Consider the following 24,461-nt stretch of genomic DNA (forward strand, 5'->3'; position numbering starts at 1 on the left):
CATATATCAAATGACACCTTTAATTGTTAATTATATAACTATTCTCACTTTCCAACATCATATATATCAAATGTCCAACAATCTGAACTCTTTTAAGTATCCATAAGAATCCCAACGGCAGAGTATTTTATCATTGTTTTGATGTGATTAAAGTGAAGAAAACCTAATCAAACAACATAACTTCTTTTAGACTAGTAATATTGAAAAAACTTTCTCCACATAATAAAAATGTTTAAAACTAATCTGATTATAATATAACACAATTTCAAGTTTCACCAGTGTTATCCTTTATCCCCTTACCTCTCTCACTTTATATATATATATAATTTGATTGATTAAACTGTACAATGTTTTCTTCCTGGTTTGTAAATGGTCTGGCTGGGTTAGTAGGTCTACTGGAGACAATGTCCTCAGTCAGTTACAGTACAATCACTGTGAATGTGGAGACCAGAGTAGAAGTGAGCAGGTCCTCTTGGAAGGTCAACCTCATTTCATCAACATGTGGGAATTCCTCCACTCTGCCAGTCAATTCCTAAACACAAACACATACAAACACACACACAAACACATACAAACACACACACAAACACATACACACACACACACACACAGCCAGGGGTTGTTTGACTGGCTATTTGACTGAATGGCCTATCACCATGGTTACAGCAGCACTCCATCAGTCCATTCAAGGAACAGATGGCCGATGTGCAACAGGAGGCATATGTTTCAATGAACACACACACACACACACACTTGTATTCACACAGGGACAGACACACAAACACACACCCACGACGCTCTCTGTCACACACACACAGGGCACACACATGCATGGATGCGCCCCCGCTCAGAGGGAGGGTATTGAACAACCAGCAGCATATGTTCCACTAGTCAGAGAGCATTCATTCAACGACAGACAGAGAGAGGAGGAGGAGGAGGAGGAGGAGGAGGGAGGGTGGGGGGATGGAGATACCCGAAAGGCAAAAGAGCAAGAGAGGAATGGGTGAAGGTGGAAAGAGATAAAGGAGGATGAGAGAAGGGAGGGAGGGAGCTGATTGGAGGAGAAGAGGGAGGGTGGGACACAGTGCTCCGACCCACCACTAGCTCTGTGAGCTGATGTCAACATGGAGGTGAAGAGAGAGGTCACACCTTTGTCCGTTGCTGTTGAGTAAAAACCTCAAAGCACGAAAAGCAACCACGCTGATCGACATACGGAGATGAACGTTTCCAATAATACACTAGTGATGAGTTATTATTTATTTGGGGTTGAATTGAGATTTTCTTTAAAAAAACAAAATAGTAGTGCCAATTCATCTAGTTATTAACAAGCAACTTCCAAACAAGTGATTATGGACCCATATGAACCCTGCAGGTTTCTCTATGTCGTTCCAGATCATTATCGCCATGGTTACAGCAGCACTACATCAGCCCATTCGAGGAACAATTAATCCGGAAACAGATTCCTTTAGTGTTCACTGGATGGCAGCTGCACTTCCAGAGGCCAAATTGTTCTTTTTGTATGAACTCAACCTGGCTGATAAATCCCACAATGAACGCTAATTAATCAGGAGCAGCTTCCTGTTTACATGCAAGCAACAAATATTGAGCTACAATGAGCACTTGGCACCAGTTTACTGCTGTGCTCTCTACTCGCGCAACGGACCGATCAGAGTACGTCTGCAGGTGTCATAGGATATGTCTTTGAGATGTTACATGTTAATTAGAGGTGCTAGTGGATGGATTTTGTTTAGCTTTGGCCATGCTAGTTGTTTCCCCGTTTCCAGTCTTTATGCTAAGCTAAGCTAGTTGCCTCCTGACATGAGTGGTATTTGGTTTTACAAATATTTTAATTATTTGTTTAATAAAATACTCACATGCCAAATGTACGTTGAAAGAGTTATTGGTCACTGTAATTATTTCTCTTTCCATACTGTTTGCCAAATGTCAGTTTCCTCCAAAGTTACAGTATTTTCAGTATGAAAGTCCCTCTTTTTTGGGGGGGCGACGGAGAAATACTTCCAGGTTGTCACATATATTTTTGTTGCCGTGACAAAACACCTGTTGAACAGCACAAGGAAAGCGTTACCTCATGGCCAGTATGAACAGGATGGATGATTAAGTGGAAGTATTGTGTTTACACTGTTGCATTTATAGTTGTGTCTGATCCAGAGTCATTAGTTGTGACTACACACTTCAAGAACAAAGTATCTTAAAGTTAGATTAAATTAAGTTAACCTTCATTATCAGCTTCAGCCTTGGTTTGGTGGTTTAGTTTGAGAGGAGAGATCAAACAAGAGGAACATCAGACACATTTTAGGTTAAATAAAATCCCCAAATAAGTCCGTCAGTTTCCTCCCCCCCTCTCTCTCTCTCTGTTCATTTTCAATTCCACTACTACATAAGGCAGAAGTCTAGAGTGTGCTATTTTTGGCGACACACACACACACACACACACACACACACACACACACACACACACACACACACACACACACACACACACACACACACACACACACACACACACACACACACACACACACACACACACACACACACACACACACACACACACAGCAGTGTGGGATTTGTTCCATCTGTGTTTTGGCCTCAGCTAAAGAAAGCAGTTTATATTTATAGACTACTGTAAATACAGAACAGTTATATTTGGTCACTATGCTCAGTGTATTTTTGGATGCCTGTGTCACTTTGGTGCGTGCCTCTGTGAAATCGACAGAAAAAAAACATCAAAATAACAGAGCCATTTGTTTTGCCAAGACTCTTTGTGTGTGTGTGTGTGTGTGTGTCTGTATACACACAGACACACACACGCACACAGTCAATCAAGAAAACAAACTGGACCTCTTCTTTGCATGTCTATCTGAATGCAACAACAGTTTGGATGAATAAAGAGGCGTCATTGCAAAAATAAAGCTGTTCATTTAGACAAAAAGAATGATTCGTAATATATTGTTTCTAAATGTGTTTAACAGGTTTTCTTCTGCCATCCTGAAGCTCATCCAGGTTTCTACATAACAACACTTAAATCTGAAGGTACTTGTTAACTAAGAAGAACATGTTAGTCACCATATAATGATAACAATTACCCTCTATAACGTTCGTTTGTTGGCAGGTTGCTGTGTGTTAACAAGTGGTATTGTGGTTAAGGTAAATTGATGTCTCCTCTCACGTTTTCTCCCAAAATGCTGTAATTGAAAGCTGCTCAGAATTTTAACAAACAACCACTTACTGACATCCAGCACGAAACAAAAGTACAACCGAGGTGATGGGAATGTCAGTTTTGGATTACTTGGTTTTAAACATTTCTGACCTGATGATGGGGCTAAGCCTTGATCATACTCCAGCGGACATATATGTTGGGATCTGGCAGGAACGGGTTTGGTTATTAGCAAGTATGAATATCAAATTATTATTATCAATAGGATTATTATTATCAATATAATTATTAACATATATTAACAATGAATGGGTACCACCCTGGGATCAGGGACCAATAACCAAACTGTGGATTAAGTCTCAAAATTAGAGTTCACTCACAATGTCAATAGTGAAAGTACTATTCCTCATTCAGAGTGAAGGTTTGAGTCCAAGCACAACACACATGCACGAAATAATCACAGAAAACTGAGTTTATTTATCTCTAACAATACTGATCAAAAATCAATTATATTATGAATCAACAAACATCTATTATACAATTACAAGCATACTACCTAAAAGCAACAAACAATCACGTGGTGAGGGGAGTGTGTGTGTGTGTGTGTAGGGAGGGGGAGAGAAAAAAAGATGGCGGAAGTAGTCTCGTAAGTGATTACACAACGCGAGATTTAAGAATGGCTCCACAACGGCGGTGAGGCTGCGATTATTTAACGGGGAATAAGACACACAATGGAGGCTGCGCTTACACGCCACGTGTGTATGAAATAACCTTAACAGCACAGCCTATATGTGTGTTTGAGAGTGTGTACGTGTGTGTGGGTTAGTTTGAAAAGAAAAAGAAAACACTCCTGCTTTCTCCTGCTTAGGACTGGTGACCCTGACTGCACTCTCTCGGCGGCTCAAGTATGGCAGCGGGGATTTGTTCTTCAGACTTGTAAGTGGTATTTCTTCAAACCTAGGACCGGGGACCGTACCGCTCTATCGGCGGTTTAACCGACGCCCTGATAATGCCGACTTAAAGAATCCAGCAATTCCGTGATCTCCCGTCTGCAGGTTAAAGTGGGGGAGCAAGTTATCTGTTCCCCCTTCAGGATCCTGTTGTTCGACCAGCGAATTTAGGACTGTTCCCCTAGGGTTTGTCTTTAAAAGGCACCAAAGTTTAGCAACGTGAATCGCATGGACAGCGCAGGATGAAGGTATGCGTCGGTCTATATAGCCTTGGTGATGTCATGGCCGTGTCACAGGGACTCCCTGGGGCTCCCATGGCCCTCGTCCAATGAGCCACCAGTGTTGTGGTTTGAACCAAATCTCACAGTCAGGTGAGATTCTGAAGCCTGTTGGGGGGTTGGCGTGATTTTACAATCCAAGCTTTCAAAATGACATGCAGGCCTCTCTCTTTGTTGCAACCACATGGTGAAGTCCCAACATATACATACTACAATCACGGGTGTGCATACCCTCGAAACGTAACACAGATGCAAGAAAACGTGATGGTGACCTCCTACAAGAAGAGCTCCTTTCTTTACTGTATTTGACTGAACATAAAAAAGGAAAAGGGTAGGACCATGGATGGGGAATACGATACAAGAACAGTACGGTAAGAGTGTCCAGTTAACTTTTCTAGTGACGGACAGTCCACAGCCACACAGACGAACTGGCCTTCAGATGAAAAGCTAACGGATCACCAGAGTTCTTACAGTTAATACTGATGGGAACATGAATGTTTGATCCAAATTTCATGGGGATACATCAAATAGTTGTTGAGACACACAAATGTAAGCCTCATTGTGACTTTTACCCATCAGAACAGACCATTCTCACCAGATTGAGGCTGGGAAATATCATAACATCCAAAACCCCTGTGACAAACACTACACGGTTTAACCATGTTGCACCTGTCCAGAGGTAAATGCGTGAAGTCATGAAAGTGTAACTCTGCCTCAAAGGGCCTCTTTCCTTCGGGTGAAGTTTGATGAAGTGGTTTTGTGGTTACGACGGGATACATTTAGGTGCCACCCATTGTGGTCACCGCTGGGCACCACAAGGTTTTAAAATCAAATTCCCTTGGTCCAGCTGGGTTTCACCATTGGCTGCCTGGTTTGATGACTTCGGCAGGAAGAAAGCCTCAGAGAGTTTAGATAAGACAGACAGTGAGTGTAGGACGAAATGGAGCGGACAGCCTGTTGAATGACTGCCACCGGAGAGGAAAGAGGCCAATCCCGGGGTGGAGGCCTCGAAAGGGGGTTTGACTGTTTGTCTCCCTGCTACTGGAGGGACCACACCCAGACCTCCACCACCCAGACACACGCACACACACACACACACACACACACACACGCAGGAAGCTGATCTGTCAGGCAGCCAACAGGGTTTCCTGTGGTTGAAGCAGGACTACTGACTCAAATTACTTGTGTTCTTAACTCTTCTGTCTTACCCTTTCCTCTACTCTAAATCCACCTCCTGGCTTTTCTCCACTCTCATCCTGTTTTCTGTAGTTTTCTCTATTCTTAGTCTTCCACCTCTCCATAGCCCACTCCTCTGGCTGCGTTTCCTCCGCTCCACGTCTTCCTCGTTTTCCTATTCTCAATGTTTACGTCTCATCTCTCCTTTAAACTCCTTCATTTCCGTCTTCCACTTTGTTTTTTTCTCTCCCGTTTTAACTTTCCATCCCTCGCTTCCTATTCACCACAAAAAACATCCCTCCTCCTGTTATTGTTATTATGTAGAAGGGGCAACTGGACCCGACTCATGTATGTGTGTTGCGTGCCCCACCCTTGTCGCCCCTCCTCATGTACACTACCACTCCACTCACCACAGTTACGAACCTAAAAACACACACGCTCTGATGTTTGTTCTGCTGCCTCTGGACTGAGAGGGGAGACGGGGAGGGGATGCTTTGATCACATCCCCTTAGAAAACTCATAATCAATGAGTTGTTCAATTCCTCTCTTGTTCAATTTCAACTCTGTACATTTACTGAATGTTTTACACTGTACATCACTTGTGAAAACGACACATTGCTCTGGCACTATACCTAAACAGAATACTGTATATAGAATGTATATGATGGAGTCACACAAAAGGAAACATTAAGGATTTTTCAACTTGGGTGATCCCCATAGATGTGGCAATTGTGAATCTATGGGACAAGCTAACTCACCTCCGTTGTAGAGATTACGGGAAACGAAGTTTCATGCAACGATGTTTACTGATCCATGTTGATGTTTTCAATTATTTTATATTGAATTTTAGAATGTAAGTAATCATAGAATTACAAAAACTATAAAAACGCAAATATTCCCTCCAAAAAGCACCACACCGCAGTAACACATCACATAAGATTGATACACAACATAAAAGATTACTATCTCAAACCCAGTCCATGTGCTGAGTGTTTTTTTGAAGTCTGAGGGCTTATAAAACCACTACCAAATAGTCCTGTATCTGTTACTGTATAATGAGTCTATCATTGAACTACAGGAGAAAAAACTGATGTAACTCTCCGCTCTGTCACACCGTCTCACATCACTGTATCAACACTCTGATTTCCCCTCATTTGTTTCCGTTTGTTGAGAAATTCACTCTCACATTTCTTTACTCTTTACCGCTTACACACACACACACACACACACACACACACACACACACACACACACACACACACACACACACACACACACACACACACACACAGGAACTTTCTCTGCATCCTTTTCCTCTCTGGTAAGTTTTACGACATTCACTGTGCTACAGGAAGACACTCTGTCAGCCTTGCTGTAAAGGCTATACATTCATCATCAACCCAACAAACATGCACACGCACACACACGTCATTTTGATCCCAACACGCTCAATACTCTAAATGTTATTGTCACATAGTGTGAAATCTGGTTCTGGTATTTTTAAGACAACAAATTTCGGTCATGTTTACTTAACTCAGGACTCGGTACAAAACAGTTTAACATATAAACATCTTTCTCTATTAGTATCCATTACAGACAACTCACATTGTTCTGTGTATGAAAAAAGCAAACACTCAAGTTGCCTCACTTTGTTTTTGACGTGTCACAAACGGCTCTTGGCATCACCTTACAGAGGTGTATAAATCTCCGGCACTGACGGCCTATTTTAGCTGATACTTGATACTTGCATTACTGTTTCTCTAGTTAAAACCATGCCTTTAAAAGGATTATACCACTGGACACACACAGCTTTTAAGATCTCTGTTCTTTTATTGTCAAAGATAAGAGGTGAAACAGGCTCGGGGATTAACCATTGATCTACTTCAGTGCATGTTTGAAGTAGCTCATTTCTGTGTTTGTTTGGTGAGTGCTGATGCGAACTGTACATTCTTCGTCACATTAAAACAGGTCAGTTTCCCTGATATAAAGGAGAGGCTTTAAAATGATTTGACTATTAAAGTATGTCTACCGGATTATTTTGAGATGCACAAAAAAAAGACAAATTAAGGTTAAAATGGCAAATTAAATGACGATTCCTAATCTCTTCATGCCGCCATCTCTTAATCCCCATTTCTCTACTTACTGCATCCTTTAGACAAACATTCCTGACGGGTAATTCACTAACCAGTTTGTTCAGAGACATTTGATTCCTTCACTGCTTTCATCACATCTCTCCCATCCTCTTAACTCCTCAAATCCTCCCCTCTAATCCTCCTCTTCTCTCCTCTCTATTCGGGGTCGAGTTATGTTCCTGGTGCAGGAGGCTGCGACCATCTGAGAGGAGGGGAGGGGATGAAATGTGACATTATAGAGGAGATAAGAACAGACGAAACATTAAAAAAGAGGAGGAACATCTAGTTCCACACCGATGTTACCTCGGAGCCGGCCTGTATCTCCCTCTGTTGTGGTACGATCGACCTCTGGACTGTATTTGAGGACGCCTCGTGTTCTGGGCTCCTCCATCATGGCCGTAAGGATAAGAGTGAGAGTGAGGGTTGAAATGGTCTCCTCTCTGCCACAGTCTCTCACTGCTGTCATTTTCACTCGGGTCTCCACTTGCCTCCCCTCTCTCCCTCCATCCTCCTCCATGTCGATGGCCTCCTGTTGTTTCTCCTCTTTTCCTCCAGTTCTCACTGCTACCTGAAAGTGAGAAATGTCATACTTAAAAGGACAGTAAAACTTATTAAGTCCTACATGAACACACTATGCTCCGACTAAGTTTCTGTATTGTCGTGTACTGTCTTGTTTGAAGTGCGATGGGCCTAATGGAAAAGTCTAATGTTGGATATTTCTGCCACTGGCAGTCAAATCTGACTAAACAGCACCAAGATGAAGCAGTTGTTTTAGTTATTGGATATTAATAGTTACTTCAACCAAAATGTGCTTAAACCTACAGTAACTGATAAATACAGCAGAAATTTAAATAAAAAAATGTTTTTCTAATTACACATCCAGCAGTTAGAGAGCAACATTAGCATTAATTTAAGATTGTGCATATCAGAAATATCTCTCTTTAGCTGCTAAATGCTCCACTATGTTCGCCAGCTAATCTCTAACTGCGTCTGTCTGCTGTTTGGTGCTGAGCAGGTTGTGTACATCGGCGTTTTCTGCTGCAACCGAAACCGATGAGAGCAGAGAGAGCGAATTAAAACAGTTAAGTTGTGGCAGGGAAAATCAAAACATTATATTTTAGTTTTCTGATGAATTATTCGCCTACATTATAGCCGTTATCATTTTAAGAGTCTGGACTAATGGAACGGGTAAGTGATGAGTTAAGGTTGACTTTGATGAATTCAACAATCTGGAATAAATGACCCACTATGTGAAAAAACAATTGTTTTTTTCCCCTCCCATCTCTCTCTCTGTTCATTTTCAATTCCATAAGGCAGAAGTCTAGAGTGTGCAAGCTTTGGTTACACACACACACACACACACACACACACACACACACACACACACACACACACACACACACACACACACACACACACACACACACACACACACACACACACACACACACACACACACACACACACACACACACACACAGTTTGCCTTTAAAGTCTGTCCACAATTATTTCAAGGTTACCCACAGAACAGCCAAAAAAACAACCCATGGCCATATCACAGAGGACACACACACACTCATCACGTCTGACAAACGCTGCCAGTGCTGAAAGTCGAATTATTCAGAAAAGAAAAAGTTTCACAAAGCTGAACGCTTACAGATCTCCTTGTCAACTGTCATCTAACAAATAAAAAAAACAAAAAACTAAGATGAAACATATGTTTGTGTTTATGGTCTGTTGCTCTACTTTTGGTCACAAAATCAATTATTAGACAGAAAAAGCTAAATGTTTCCCTACTCCTGTTTAGCTCCCATTAAAATCTGCCCTCGCATTCAGAAAAGCCTGTGAGATACTTTTCACTTCAGGAGCTTTGACAGATGTGGCAGATTTTAATTACAAAATGCTTGAAATAAAGCACCAAGTCCAACTTTAGACGTTGCCAAAAGGGAGCCGTAGCCAGCTAAGCCAAATCAGCCGCCATCCTTCCACCAATCCACTCACTCAATGTGAAAGTACAGACAAAAAAAAAACATGAAAGGATACCATGCATAAATAAATGTGTCAGTCAGGCCACAAGCACCAAAACTGTTTCTGTGGTTGGCTTGTCTTTTGGAAAAGTTTCAGTTTCTCAGATTGAGATTCAGACTAAAACCAAAACAGTGGGATAAATAAGATTAGAGAGAGGTATGAGAAGAAATGTGTTCTTCCTTTGTAAGAGGAGAGTTAAATGTGTGTTAATGAAAGTAAAAACTATCAGAGGACAGATCGGAGGAGACGACACTGCTCTAAAGTAAAATATACTCTACGAATGGGAAGCAATCTGAAATAAACTGAAGAGACGTGGGAGAGCAGCTAAACTGGATCCACTGTTGGAGTGTAATTGCAAGGGCAGGCGGGCAGAGGAGATATTTGCTGAGGAGACTAAACATCAGGCCTGATTCCAAACAAAAACCAAACCGGGCCCTCAACGATACCACATAGCGCCACCACTACTCTCACGCACACACAAACTCTCTGTCTCTCTCTCAAACACACACACACTCCATATCCCCACAGTTCTGTAGTAATGATTGGTGTCTGCGTCTGGCAGAAATGAAACACCGAGGTAGAAAGAGTGTATAGCCTTCCATCTGTAAAACCAGAAACATCCTCATGAGACCAACGAGGGTTGACTTGGGCAAAACGCAGACAGTTCGGCGCAATTCTGGGAGACTCTGGACCAACATGGCACGCAGAGAGTCGGTCGCTAAAGGTTTACTAAAGGTTTAGTCACAGGGCTGAACAGAAACTATGGGTTCACGTTTCATAAGCTTCTGCAGAGTCGTCTTCTGAGATTGAACACTGAGCAGGACGAGTCCTGAACCAACACGAAGCTCAACTTGACCTAAAGTCTGAGAGCATCATATACTGACAGGCCACATTCAAGGCCTTTACACACCGGGGGCAGGTTTTTTCTTCATGCGATTAATTTACATGTCAATTGATCTTTTCGAACTGCTGTTTTGTTCTTTCACACAGAACACAAATCTTACGTGGCAAAAAAAGAGGCATCAACCAATCAATCAACCAATGTGCGTACACTACATTGTATAACATCCCAGAGGCTCCTTGGTCCGAACCAAGACAGCAAACTTTATTACTCGTTTCAATCTTGACAAAGGCAGCGCATACTGGATCCAGTCCTTCAGTTCTTACCTTTCACAATAAAAGCCCTAGACATATACACTGCGTAACTGTTTACCAGAGGGGCATCAAATTCATTCAGAGCATTTCGCTAAAACAAAACTCTATGAAATAGCTAACAATAGCTTAGACTACCAGTAGTTGATCCTTTGTCGGCGTGAAGCTCTTCAAACATTTTATTGAAAAAGTGCTGTCACGAATTTGCATTGCTGCCGTTATGAATAGCACAGATGATATATGAACAGCCAAGTATTTCGAAATTTTCATGTTGTTTCACGTCGTCACGCCCCTGGTGTGTAAAAGCCTTATCACAATTCAAGTTGTAGGTGTTTAAGAGGGTGAATATGTTTGAAAATCTGTGTATAATTAGATGGAAAGGCGTCTGGAGAATGTTAAGGCTCTGAATGCAGCACCAGAAAGAGAACAACAGTGAGCAATGGGGAAAAGAGAGGATGAAGAAAACAGTAAAAGAAAAAGAAAAGGATGAGGAGTTAGACAGAGGGGAACGACTGAGGGGAAGGGGAGAGACAGAAGAGAGAGGTCTGTAATCAGTCAGCCTTGTTGTGTGTCTTAAAATAGAGCTCTCTCAGCCTATAAACAGAAACCTACTATTACTGGTGCACTGACTAGGCAAAGTCTCGGATCCAAGCGTGCACGTGTGTGTGTGTACGCGCGCACGCTGGTATGCATTAAGGTTGCAGCACACATGGAGCTCGTTACAGCGAGGCCCTCTGGGTAATGTGGTTCGGTGAGGGGCACCAGAGAACTACAACCACAGATGAACTGTCAGATTAAAATGCTGCTGCTCTGTTTGGCTCCAGGAGTATTTTCATCAGTTTTTCATGTGAGCCACTGTGTGTTTCTACCACACGGATCACTGGAGGCCCTTTTACGTCTCTGTACTTTCAACAGCGATTAGACATAAAGACATAAAGCCTTACAAATAATACAGCCATCAAAACATCACTTTTATAATGTTTTGGGGGGCATTTTTTCTTATTTATTGTAAACTTTACAATAAGAAAAGGAAACACAGGAAGACAAAGAGGGATGTGATGCCACAACGGTCCCCAGCCAGATTTGCACCAAGGCCTTGTGGTTATATGGTATGCATCTTAACCACCAGGCCACCAGGGCGCCCTAGAAACACCATAACATTTCTTAATTCAGGTCAAAACGTTTTTCTCTCTCTGACCTTTATTTAACCATGATGGTCACAACACCAAAATCTCTTTTTCCAAAGAGTTCTGGTCAAAGTAGCAACATAATTATGTTACACGAAACAACACAGAACCAACATTCACCGACAGAGTTGAGTCAGAGGAAAGAAGGAGAAAACATGTAAGGCATTAAATCCCTTTTAAAACACTAACATTAATCAAAACAACAGAACGTGCTCATTTCAGTTCAAATATCTGTGATCCACTACAAAAATAATTCCCTAACTATTTAGTTTAACAAGGTTAAGTTGTTCCGGTATGTTCTAGTGCAGTGGTTCTCAACTGGTCTGGCTGCGGGACCCACCATCATCCCTTAATGACAAGCCGCGACCCAAATTTTCAACTTCTCAAATTAATTTAATGAAAAGATGGTGCAGTTTGAACCTGAGCTGAAAATGTCCTCTGCAGTCATAGTAGTAGGGAGCTCTCTTGTGCAGAAAAATTGTTCCCGTCACAAAACACAGAGGTTTTTGCCCTCTTTTGTCCTCAATGTAAGAAAATCCACATGTAGTCGGTGTCATACTTGCATTTCGCGCAATTAACAAATGAAAACAAACTTTGTGGGTGTTGTTCTATACTGTGAAATGGTGGGTGTCTATTAGCATTACAAGGCATTAACGCCAAATACTGTTAAGGAGTGTGAATAACTCCGCTGCATAAAAAATCCCCTTCAAAATAAAAGCACAGTTTCTTTTTTTTTCTTCAGGCAAAGGCCCGCGACCCACTGATGGGTCGGGACCCACCAGTTGAGAATCACTGTTCTAGTGCAATTTTCAGAGTTCTATGCCTATTTTGATAGTTATCTGGAGAATATTGTGAATCACAATTATCTTAAACAGGATAATTGTGACATGAAAGTTACATATTGTCCAATGCCTACCGGTTACAAGTGAAAAGAAAGTGTTCACTTGCACTGAAAACAATCTGTGAAAGGCAGATGGCCGAAGTTGTAGGTAAAGGCATGTCAGTCAGAATTACGTCTCACCTGCGTGTCTTTCTCTGTATCTGGGTCCTGGTGTGATTCTATGACCTTGTTCTGGTGCATAGGGTCTGGACTGCAGGACTCTGCCTCTCTTCCTGCAGGTTTCTGTAAGTTTCTCTCTCAGGCGAAGAAACAGAGACAAACAGGACGGCTGGAGAGAAAGGCAAACGATAACACACTTTGGTCAGTCTTGTCTCAATCATTCTGTTCATGGTAAAAATAATACAGAAAATCATACAAGCAGTTGCAACAGAAGACAACTTTTTTTCTTTCCTCAAAATCATGCCACAAACACAAACACATTCCCCTTTTTGTTTTTCTGTCTCCACTCACATCGCTGTCCAGCAACACAGTCTTCTCTGTGCCGCTATGTGCCAGCAGGTACTTTGAGTGGAACAGCCGTCCATCGAAGCTGTGCCAAGGCATAAGGGCAGCGATGGGCAGCGGGCAGCCGCTGGCACAGTTCGCACCCAGCAGGTTGCTCAGTCCTCGGACGTAGAGAGATCCCAGCTGCACCGCACGACTGGACAGGACAGGCAGCTGAGAATAGAGGAGGAACAAAGTTTGGCTTTATCTTTGGTTGGAAGTACATCTTCATCACGAGGCTCGATACTTTGGAGTATCTCTACTTTAAAGATGAGACAACCACCACTGCAGTGACAGTGACTCTCTTTTGAGCTGCCAGCAGGTCATACCCGACTTCAACACAGAGGTGAAGTTTCACCACTGACCACACAGACGATCACTCCACCATACGTAGAGAGAGCATCATTTAAACAGTGCTTGCCTTAAAGAGCCATCTGTTTCTCCAATATGCTTAGTGTCACCACCCGAAACAAATTCCTTACAATTTTACTCCCAGCTGCTAAACTAATTGATGAATTGAACCCAATTTGCACAACCTCATCTGCTCAAGCCTAACACATAAATCACACAATGATATACGACTCAGACCACCCACTTCACTGTCACTAGCTAGCTAGGGGAAATTGATTGGCTGATCTGGTTTCCACATTTCACTGTGAAACTTCTTTGCATAGATTTGTTCACTGCAACAGCATCTCACACTTATATGAAAGTAAGATGCTGCAGTTCAGGTGGGATTTGAATGAGGCCTTAGACTTTTCTTAGTAAATGATTTGATGATTGACACTATGAATTCTTGCAAGGTTGACTGATGAGACCAGAGGGAGAAAGGTGAATGCCAGACGGCCAGTACACCACTAGACACAATATTCTCCTCAGATATTTTATGTTTCGGCAAAATAAATGCTGGTGCTGGGATTTTTGGATTCAGTTCGGATAGTTTCAGTTGACTCACTAAAGTAAAATCAGGAAGAAGATTATGTTGTTTGCTGACAAAGATCATAAGAAAGAGAAAGAGCGGAAAGAAAGAAAAAACTGGAGTAGGACAATAAAGAAAAAGAAGACGAGGGTGATGAAGAAGAAGTGGAGAGCAAGCTAACTGTGACAACACCAGGCAGATGTTCTCAGGGTGTGTGTGTGTGTGTGTGTTTTTTCTGCTCTCACCTGTCCTCTGGTAGATAGCACTGATAACAGTGATTACGTGTGTACACACACACACACACACAGCCCTGCCTGCCACCTGCTTCCAGTCAAATACAGCTTCACCTTCTGAAAACAATGAACCACTAGACACAAAAGCTTGAAGGCGCACACAAACACACCAACACAAAAAGAGAGGGAGAGAATAAAAGAGATAAAATGCAACGTGAAGAGAGACAGAAAAAAGAGAAAGTGGTCGAGAGCGTTAAGTAGAGGAACATGAGAACACTCAAAGTGAGAGAGACAAAGACAGAAACGTGTGTGTGAGTGTGTGTGTCCAGCGGGCGGAGTGTGCTTGGTGTAAATAGCTCCATGTGGTGAGCGTCAGCCAGGACAGACAGGCGACTGTCGCCAGCACACTCTCTGTCACACACACACACACACACACACACACGCCACAATCACAGTCCCCTGGGGAAGAATGTTGAAACGAAACCAACCCATCTCAAAACCTACCCGCAACCCCTTTCCCCTAAACACACACACATATGCTGTGAGTCATTTTCAGTCAGCTGAACACAATTCAAATTATACATTTTTTGTGTTTTGAAAATATAAAGAGGTTTTCAATTGGTACAGTGCTCTGCACACAAATGCATACAGAATCTAATATTTAAATACATTACTGTGGGTGTTCATGTCCGTATATTCATGCATTATATTATATTTGTGTGTGTGTGTGTGTGTGTGTGTGTGTGTGTGTAGTTAATCCATACTAGTCACTCAGTTAACCCCCCTGCTGCAGCCTTGAACTTCTCCCAGACAGCATATTCAAATCAACGCCCAGCCCTAATTATTGTGTAGGAAACAGACAGGCAGCAAAAATACAAATTACTTGACATAAGTATGGTAATTAAGCAGTAAAAATAAATGGGGCTACAAGGCAGCAAACAGCGCAGCCGTTTTCCCAGAGAATGGAAAAGCACAGCTGACTCTTGAATCTGTGAGAGCTCATGAGTCAGATCCACTGAGCTCACTGAAGACCGTGAGGAGAAGTAATAATGCTGCCTCGCTGATGTTATTGACACTTCTGTCTAGATTAAGACTGCAAACTATTGAGTCTTGGCATTATCTATCAATCAATCTATCGATTATTGTTTACGACCACTTAGTAAACATTGTGAAAAAGCCCATTACAAGTTTCTGAAGCCCAAAGAGACGTCTTCAAATTAATTGTGTTGTTACAATAACTGAAATGATTGTGACATTTATTTAAAATAAATCTTCTGTCAGTTTCTGTCTAAGCGTTCATTCTGATCAGTGTTTCTTCATCGCTGGGCATCAGAACGGCAATTTCATCATTTAAAACGCTGCGACGTAACGATGTGATCACAGTGAAGCTGTGAGTCGGATTTGGCTCTAGTTAACACAGATTTCTCGTAATTTGATCACCAGCTATAACAATTGCAACTTGAACTACAGCTGCTTCAGATGTGACAGTGATATCATCTCAAACCATCAGACTTCAGGTTGTGTCTGTAAAAATATACAAGAACATAAATTAAGAATCCAGATTTTTTTTTAATCTATAATACAAAAATTACCATTTTCAATACAACCACACTGCAGTTTAGCCATAATTGTTTTAGGTTTTTTGTTTGTTTACTTTGCTTTGTTTTTCTGGAGACACAATCAGAAGCTTATTTGTGTCTTCTCCCCATTTTTCTTCTGACTTTCTATAACTGGAAACATTTTCTGAGCTGTGTTTGCCACAGACGGACCTTGTTGACTGTAAACTGGAGGAGACATTGTCTTCTTGCAGCAGGAACGTCAACAACGTTGGGGTACATTGGAACAAACTGAGGGGATGAAAATCAGAAAACGGATCTGTTCCTTTTCAAAAACAGTGGACCATTTACACATTATGCGTGCGTTTGTGTTAACTGACCTTGATCTGTTGAAGCTCATCAGGGGATTTTAGTCTCAGACACACAGCCTGACTCAGGTAAGCATCCACGTCTTCTTGAGAAAAAGTTTGTACCTGAAAACATACAAACACACACACACACAGTGGACAATATATGGTTAGTCAACTCAATCACATCCCAGTTTGTCTTTTGTGTGGGTCCGTTTGTTTTGTCTGCTCTCTGTACAACAATTCAACAGAGAAAAGAAAAATGCTGAAAGCAGAAACAAGGCTGCCCAGCTGTGTGTACAAAACAAACAAACCCTGAAGCTATTTAAATTGAAGAGTGACGAGGGAATGTGAGTGCAGCCGTGATCAGACAACAACAGCTACTGTTGTCTGTCAGCCCGACTACTCGTCTAACGGGCCGTCTAACAAGCTGCTCTTCTGTCCGTCTGTTGGTCCGTCATCCATTTAAATGATCTGTCTGTTATCCCCAAAATCTAGATCCTTTGAGTCTAAACTGAACAGAGTGGTGCTCGGTAAAATGATATTGTAACGGTTGGTCTAACTTACAAAGGTGTAGGGTTAATATCCTCATTTAGCTTGTTTGTTAAAACTTCACCGATCGTATGTTTGACTACCCTTCTTGTTTTTCTGTTGTATAAAGCTTTTGGTGGCTCCAGAACGGGCTGCGTAAAGCCTCAAGTGATGTCACTTGAGTCAGCTTTGGTTGGGGCTGAAGAATACAAGTTTGGAAATGAAAAATTTAATTTGATTTGTTGTTGTTTTTTTACTGTCATGAGTCCGACAATTTTATGGGAGAACTTTAACTCACGTATTTTATACATTGCGACACAAAGATGTTTAAATTGAAGCATTGTTTTGAAAAATGCAAAGCAAGTGAAATCTCTTGTGTCAGACCTGTTTGTTACAGAGCTGATAAATTAATCTACAGAGTTAATTTTTGTTTAGCTTCTGCGAAATGACGCATGCACCTTTATCCAGGTGATGTGATCCTGTAATCTCTGTTGTGTTAAAGCTCAATAAGATGACGTCAATGCAGAATGTGCAAACCAAAATCACAAATCTTTGCTTTTTACTACTACTCCGGTTTACTTTGAAAAGTGATCACTCTGTTGGAAGAATTAAAAAACAAGGCATTAGAACAGGATTACAAACAGCACACATGTTTATAGTTTAATATTTGTTTATAGTTTAATATTTACAACCAAAATAAGGACACAATTGTATCAAGGTGAATTAAGAAATGGCTCTTAAGATATTCAAAGCCTCTGGGTGGTTATCAGAGCAGCTGTTGACGTAAGAGCTGGAGTTACAAAGACCAGTGTCTGTGGCTAAACTGGGCACTCAGTGGGTGATAGTGGTTACCATTAAGCCAAGACAAAACAACACACAACAAACCGCCAACAAGTGATGTTTAACTTCAAATCACAAGTTGACAAAAGAGCAGAATAATTGTTGTCTATATGTTATAGTAGTAAATCCTAAATCAAAAGATGACTTATATGCCTCAATACAAACTGATGCTATTGTGCCCGACTGCTTAATTTACAGTAACAGCTTAACCTATTCATTGAATGCAAAAGCAAAACATGCCGCCAGACCAGTGAAAACCAAAACAGTCTCATCAATCACAGTGAAGTACCCATCACTAATGATGTTTTCATGTTTTCTGCACCTGGAACACCCAACGTGACTCAAGAGACGGTTGTAGTGGAATAAAAACTAGTATAGCATCAAAAAAATTCACTTACATGTAATTTTAATTAGAAGAACAAATTATTTATCACTCAAGTAAATACTATTTTCTATTTGTTTCTATTTTATAAATACCTTTAAATGACTCATGAGATATGAGAGTCTCATAATCAAATCATTGGACTGCTTGTACAAGTCTTTGATTGGGGTTTTCAGTTTATCTTTCTCAGAGGGTTTTATGTAGTTAGACAAAGTGTTTCCACCTTTTCCTGATAAATTAATTTGATTTTTGCTCAATAAATACTCTCCTCAGCATTGGCTAACGACCTTTGTTGAATCTCTTTTCATCATCCACTGAAACCTATCAAAGAAACAAGAAAGAGTTGACACTACCTGGAGGACTATGTACGTGACCAGGCAGAGAGCAGCCAGGAGAGAGTCTTCAATACCTCCAGACAAGTCAGAGAACTCCTGGCAATCGAAGATTGAAAGGAAGGACATCAAGCGAAGTGTAGAAACTTCAGGACCAGTGCCGAACCATAACAAGTCCAGACTGGGCTGATCACCTACACATTCAGACAGAGAAACATTACCGTGGGACTTTCTCTTTAAGCTTTCAAACATAACCAGAAGCAACTTTTCATGTCATTCTGATGGCCAAACATAATTCCTAGGAAACATTGCAACATGTTCTTCGACCAAATGACCCCTTTGTTGTTGTGCTTATTAGAAGCTTTGTAAACTTAAAGCCATTACCAACGCATAGACTAACATCATCCATACTTAAAAGAAAACCTCATCTCCTCATTCTCCAAATTAACATCAGCTGGCATAACTAGATTCAAATCAGTTTTTGTCTATAAACAGCTGCCAATAAATACAGAGAACAGCAAATGAGGAAACGAGCAGGTACAGTACATGGGAGGCTGATTGGGACAGGGTGGACCATGTCAGGTTCCTTCAGAGGGTTTCCAGGATAGACAAACCATTCCCTGACTGCTGGAAGGTCGACACTGCTGTCTGAAAACAAGCAAAGTCATGGTCAGACTTGGCCTGACTTTGCACCATTGTATGGAGAAGACAAAAGCGCTTACTTGTCTTTATTTTTAAACTACTCCTCTTAACTACTACTCTCCTCTGTACATTTGTGGGTGTCTACCTTCAGATGTCTGTTGGTGACTTTATACTTAGATATTTGGTTTTCTGGCAATGTGCATGTTGTTGCCAGAGTGCGTGTGTGTGTGTCTGTGTGTTTATGACATCCAGTAAGTTAACTGTCCTACCGTCACGGCCGTGCAGCAGCAGCAGCCCATAGATGCGCTGTCTGCAGGGCTGGTAGACGAGGGCCTGAGGCAGCAACTCCGTGTTCTCCTCGTCCTCCAGAGTGTTGCTACATTCAATAACTCCCTGACACACAACACTGTAAACCATGAAACCCTCTGTGGCTACATGCTTCTCTCTGCAGGCCTGGGGAAGAGCACAAAGTAAAACATAGCAAGTCAATGTGACATTTGGTACTCTCAAAACTGAAGAGACATCATGAGGGGCAGAACATACCTTTAATATTTCTGGACTAACATGTTTCTCAAAGGCGGAGGGAAGTGCAGAGATGTCACCTCGCTGAAAAGCTTCCTGTCCAGGCAGCAAGTAAGAGCGAACCCCCCTCTTCAATAGCTCTCTGCGAGGAGCTGACAGGTTCAGAGACTGAGGAATGAGCTCAGTTTCTTTTTCCTCTCCTCCCCACAAGGAGCTCACAAGGTGGGATACAGCGAGCACCTTCTGCCCCTGAGGAGCACCAGAGTGTGGTGTGGGATTGTTTGTCCTGGGAAACAATAATAATAATAATCATCTACACTTTAACTCAGTTTACTCACACTAATCAAGATTAGTCTGCCTTGGAAAATAATTTCATGGAACATTTTTCTAAATATTATGAATGGGTGCATTCAGCACACATTATAATGTTCTTATAATGTAGTCAACGACAGAGGTATGATTTATCTAGAAAAGGACACGAGTGTAAATTCCTCATACATTTCAACAAATATTGAGAACAAACCCCAGATACCTGTATGTTGTCATGGCGTTGTTCCTGATGTGCTGCATCTGCTCCTCTGACACCACATCGTTACCTAAGAGACAGGCCAGCAGTGGTAGCTGGGTAACGGTCAATCCGATGGTTCGGCAGAGCCTCTGTCGGTCGTACATGACAGTGGTGAGGCTGTCTATCCGCAGCTCTGCCACAGACAAGTAGGGGGCACTTTAAAATATAAAACCACATGTCACTGTCTTATCAATCACATCAATTCATCTATTAATCAGCATTTTAACTGACCAGCAGGTAGTGTAGTGCAAGTCTTTCTGCAGGAACTGAAGTTTTTTTATTTTTTCAATCCAATGAAGTGCCAAAGTATAAAAACATTTTAACAAACCTGTCGTATATGATGAAGTCTGAGTCCTGACCCAGAATGCCCATACAGCCATGCTGACGAGCATAGCTGGCAATCTCATAGTCAGCCTCCTGCACTGAGCAAAACACTTCCTGACCCAATGACCTGTAAACAACAATAACATCTGCAATAAGAAAATAATATCAAACTACAGAGACAATAATTCCACCATAAACAGAAAAACAAGAACTACCACTGGATATCAGTTCAAACCCCATCCAATGATTTATAGTCTATAATATACATTATTGGCTTTATTATCACAGCGTATACATTATGTACAAGAGGGCTACTGTATTGTTTTGTAAATGCTGACCTGAGAGCAAAGCTTGTGAATATTGCCAGACCAGAAGGCAGACAAAAGAGCTCTCTACCAGGCTGCTCTCCATATGCCTTCATGTGACGAAACATCTTAGAAATCTCCCCGTTCACTCTGCGTCTCCTCTTCACCTGTGGACAGGAGAGGATGTTGTATAGAGAGGGTTGGTCAGTTGAGTAAACTCCAGGCTCTGCCAGTTCAGATTTCAATGTCAATGACGTTTAATATATCGTGTTGATGCCTTCTAAATTCTTTGACATTATAAACATCTAATGCTCAAAATAATCTGTCAATAAACTCTAAAACTAAAGAAAGTAGTGGATTGATTCATTTTCAGCAAAAATACCCAGGGTGGGTGAAATTTATTCCACATTGTTATAAAATATATACCAATGTGACATCACATAAAAATAACAAAAATCACAATAATAACCTCCTGCTGGATTATCTGGAATAAGTATAAAGGGACAATGTCAACAAAGAAATTTAAAAACTAAACTTGTAGCTATTGCCATGAAGTCAGGACTTATTGTTCATGTCAAGGGTAGAGTTAAAATGATGTTGTGATGTTTGGGTGTTGTGAAAGTATATTAAAAAGGGTCCGTGAGTTTCTTCTCTGAGCCGCTGACTGCGTGGGCGAGGCAGCATTCTTCAATTTGAGCAAAACTGTGCGTCTAGCCAAGTGAGGCAAAGGCCACCATGCAGCGCTCATCAGATGTCAGATGTCAGATGAAGATTGTCTCCTTCAGTAATGTCAAACAGAGCTCCCAGAGGGTCCGGATCTAGATTCTGCTTTAAGATGTTGGATAGAGTAGATGTCTCTCCATCATGTTTGTATATGAGGGCACGGCCAGTACATCAGTACCTGCATTTGCCGCAGGTGCGGGTGATATCAGACAATTTGACTTTCAACATATTCAAGTTGAATATATTTGAACGCAACAAGTTCACAGTCTGTTTCTTTCTTTCCTCACCCACACTCGTCTCTTCTGCTCTTCCACCACTCCATCGAAGAAGAAGACCAGTCTGATGCCTGCTGATGTGAAGGCCTCCACCCAGCCCTTCAGCACATCCATGTACTCCCTCCACTGCCCCCCACACACCCAGTCCTTACAGGAGTACCAGTGATGCAAGCAGGCCATACCATCCACAACGAGTGTGGGGCCTAAATGAGAGTGAAAACACAAATGTAACAGAGAGCAGGCCTGTATGCTAACATACACATCCCCAATAATCAAGTGTACTGTTTTTTAAATCTTTTAGTTTAAAAAGCTTACAGCCGTTAGATTATCAAAGCCAGTCATTCGGACTGCTAGGCTCGGCTGTCTCAGTCCCTGATTTCACTTTGTCTGTATTCCTGTTAGCACGACTCTTAACTTTTAAACTACTAGCATCACTGAATCTAAGTCTATGTATGTTATTGTGAACAGCAGTTATTGTAATTAGAAATACTGGACTAACACATGAATGCTTTCACTAATAGTGTGCTATAAATATTAAACTAGCCCAAACTGAAATGTTAACTCCTTTTGGGAAATTAGAATTCAGGCACAGTTTTTGGCTCATCACCCAGACAAGACAGATGCATGTGTCTTCTCACTGAATATCAAACAATGCACACTGGACAAGTAGTAGACATACTTGCATTGGTTTTCAGAAGCAGCACAATTAATCATACTGTATAAGCCTGAAATTGTTGTTGTATTTTATATACTAATATCCCCCCTCACTACTAACTCACTGCTGCTCCCCACACTGTCACACTACCTGCACACTGAACTCAACTGGTAGTGTCAGCTGTGCTGCTGCAGCCTTGCTGGCTTTTGGCAACTTGTTGTCTGGCCATTTCTCTCAGGTACACAGTCACACAGGCTTCTGGGCAGCAACTGTCCATAAAGTACTGAAGACCTTTCACGCCCATTCCTGCAGAGAAGAAACAGAGACAGACTGAATTCATTGGTAACTTTAAACGTAACTTAGCAAAATGCTAAAAAGTATGCCAGTTTATTTGTACTACCACGTTAATGTCACGTGTTCGCAACATCTGTTTAATTAATGTGACTGTTTCGGGTTAACGTCACTGCAAGACGATAAACACCACGTGACAGCTTGCATAGCGATTCAGTTCAGGGTTCAGTGAGAGTAGACCTGGATGCTAAAGGTTAGCTTAGCTTCCTGCCGTTTCACGTATGTATTGCGAGGCTGCTGCGTTTCCTTTACCTTCAAGCCAACTAGTCTACAGTTATGTGTGTTAATAATTTCACCTTCTCGTAGAGAAGACTTACTTTTTAAATCGTGGTGTAGCCTACATGTGCAGGATGTATCCGTGTTGTGTTTACTTCAAATGACTTCCTGTAATCTACGCGTGGCGTCATCACGTTGCAAAACAAAGCACACGTGCTCAGCGTACGGATCCCACCGTTTGCAATGCATTAGTACCCAGAGTAAATGATCTGTTTGATTAATCCAGATATAAAAGACTATGCAAACCAAACATAAAATCTATCCTTAGAGCACAATTCGGACAACTAACTGAGATCATCATTGTACTGGTGCTGTAATGAAAAAGTAAACATCTTAAGGTGGCATGAATGAGAATAGACCATTGTGGTTATTGTGGGCTCAGTCCACCAATAATAACTCCCCAGGCTAGGATCAGAGACAGGCTAATTGCTCCCCAGCCTCTCCTGGAGAATGGGGGCTCTTTTCTGGAGTCACAAGCTATTAGGTCTACCTTCTCAACACAAAGCACCCCCGTCCCTTCCACTCTATTGTCTGAGTGGAACAGGAATAAAGAATGGGACATATGCTGGATGTCAGTCCAGCTGTCAGCATCTGTCGTTCCTCAGCCAGATGCTCTGTGGACTGGGAGGACAATCCACCCTTTCCAGTCAACTGATCTTCAAGGAGGGAGGAGCTGTGTTGTAAATCTGCCCCCTATGATTGCACTGGATGGTTATGGCCACTCGACTCATGAAGACCACATATAGGCATTTTAGTTTTAAATAGAACTTGGCCAATGGTTTGTGCCTCGGTTCCCCCAAAACACCTGCGACAATAATAATGGTAACTTAATTTTAAGTCTATAGGTTAGGATGGCCTCAGCCTTGAGGACGTTTTAGGAAACAGGGTTCTAGACATGTGCAGATGTTGAACAAACAGCTGCTTTACCTATTCTGAACTTGGCCCACTTGTCTTGAAGTTGCATGTTCATGTTCAAAACTGTTGAGCTGTAGAGCTTCAGGTAGTTTCTCAGGTTTGGGTCCAAGTTGATAGTCTGGTAATCAGACTGAATTGCTATTTTATTTGCAATGTAAACAACAAGAGACAATGCAGTACAAATTACATCAACATAACACAAAAAAAGGTGTATAGTCAGACCAAACAAAAGAGGGCAAAACAGAGAGAAAAGATGACAATAGCTTTATATCACAAACAAGCACATAGTACATATACAGT

At 41.6% G+C, this 24,461-nt stretch overlaps 1 protein-coding gene across 5 annotated transcripts; it reads right to left on the reverse strand.

Moving 5' to 3' along the window:
• Positions 1-7,392: 7,392 nt before the first annotated feature.
• Positions 7,393-23,381, reverse strand: fam120b (family with sequence similarity 120 member B). 5 transcript variants are annotated; one of them, XM_076110133.1, is made up of 16 exons: positions 23,288-23,381; positions 22,788-22,925; positions 21,977-22,167; positions 21,000-21,133; positions 20,666-20,788; positions 20,302-20,493; positions 19,791-20,055; positions 19,517-19,700; positions 19,152-19,253; positions 18,627-18,799; positions 16,554-16,646; positions 16,387-16,464; positions 13,433-13,639; positions 13,103-13,250; positions 8,018-8,282; positions 7,393-7,916 (listed from the first exon to the last, which is right to left on the reverse strand). In XM_076110133.1, exons 2-16 carry the CDS (start codon positions 22,921-22,923, stop codon positions 7,886-7,888), a joined length of 2,322 nt encoding a protein of 773 aa, XP_075966248.1. In that variant the 5' UTR covers positions 22,924-22,925; positions 23,288-23,381; the 3' UTR covers positions 7,393-7,885. The 5 variants fall into 5 exon arrangements, with proteins under 5 accessions (XP_075966248.1, XP_075966250.1, XP_075966251.1 ...); XM_076110135.1 differs by lacking the exon at positions 16,387-16,464; XM_076110136.1 differs by lacking the exon at positions 23,288-23,381 and having other exon boundaries at positions 22,770-22,871.
• Positions 23,382-24,461: the final 1,080 nt, after the last annotated feature.

Source organism: Anarhichas minor, unplaced genomic scaffold, assembly GCF_050575085.1.
Source record: "Anarhichas minor isolate MPS153535 unplaced genomic scaffold, ASM5057508v1 ptg000042l, whole genome shotgun sequence".
In the NCBI taxonomy this organism is placed as follows: Eukaryota; Metazoa; Chordata; class Actinopteri; order Perciformes; family Anarhichadidae; genus Anarhichas; species Anarhichas minor.

Bases quoted from the DNA above. Each gene is read 5' to 3' on its own strand.
- fam120b (XM_076110133.1), bottom strand. From the start codon at position 22,923: ATGGGCGTGAAAGGTCTTCAGTACTTTATGGACAGTTGCTGCCCAGAA. The intron at 21,134-21,976 runs GTGAGGAAAGAA...TCCTGTCCACAG, and splicing joins AGCAGAAGAGACGAGTGTGG to GTGAAGAGGAGACGCAGAGT. The intron at 19,701-19,790 runs GTATGTTCTGCC...GCTCTTCCCCAG, and splicing joins TTAGTCCAGAAATATTAAAG to GCCTGCAGAGAGAAGCATGT.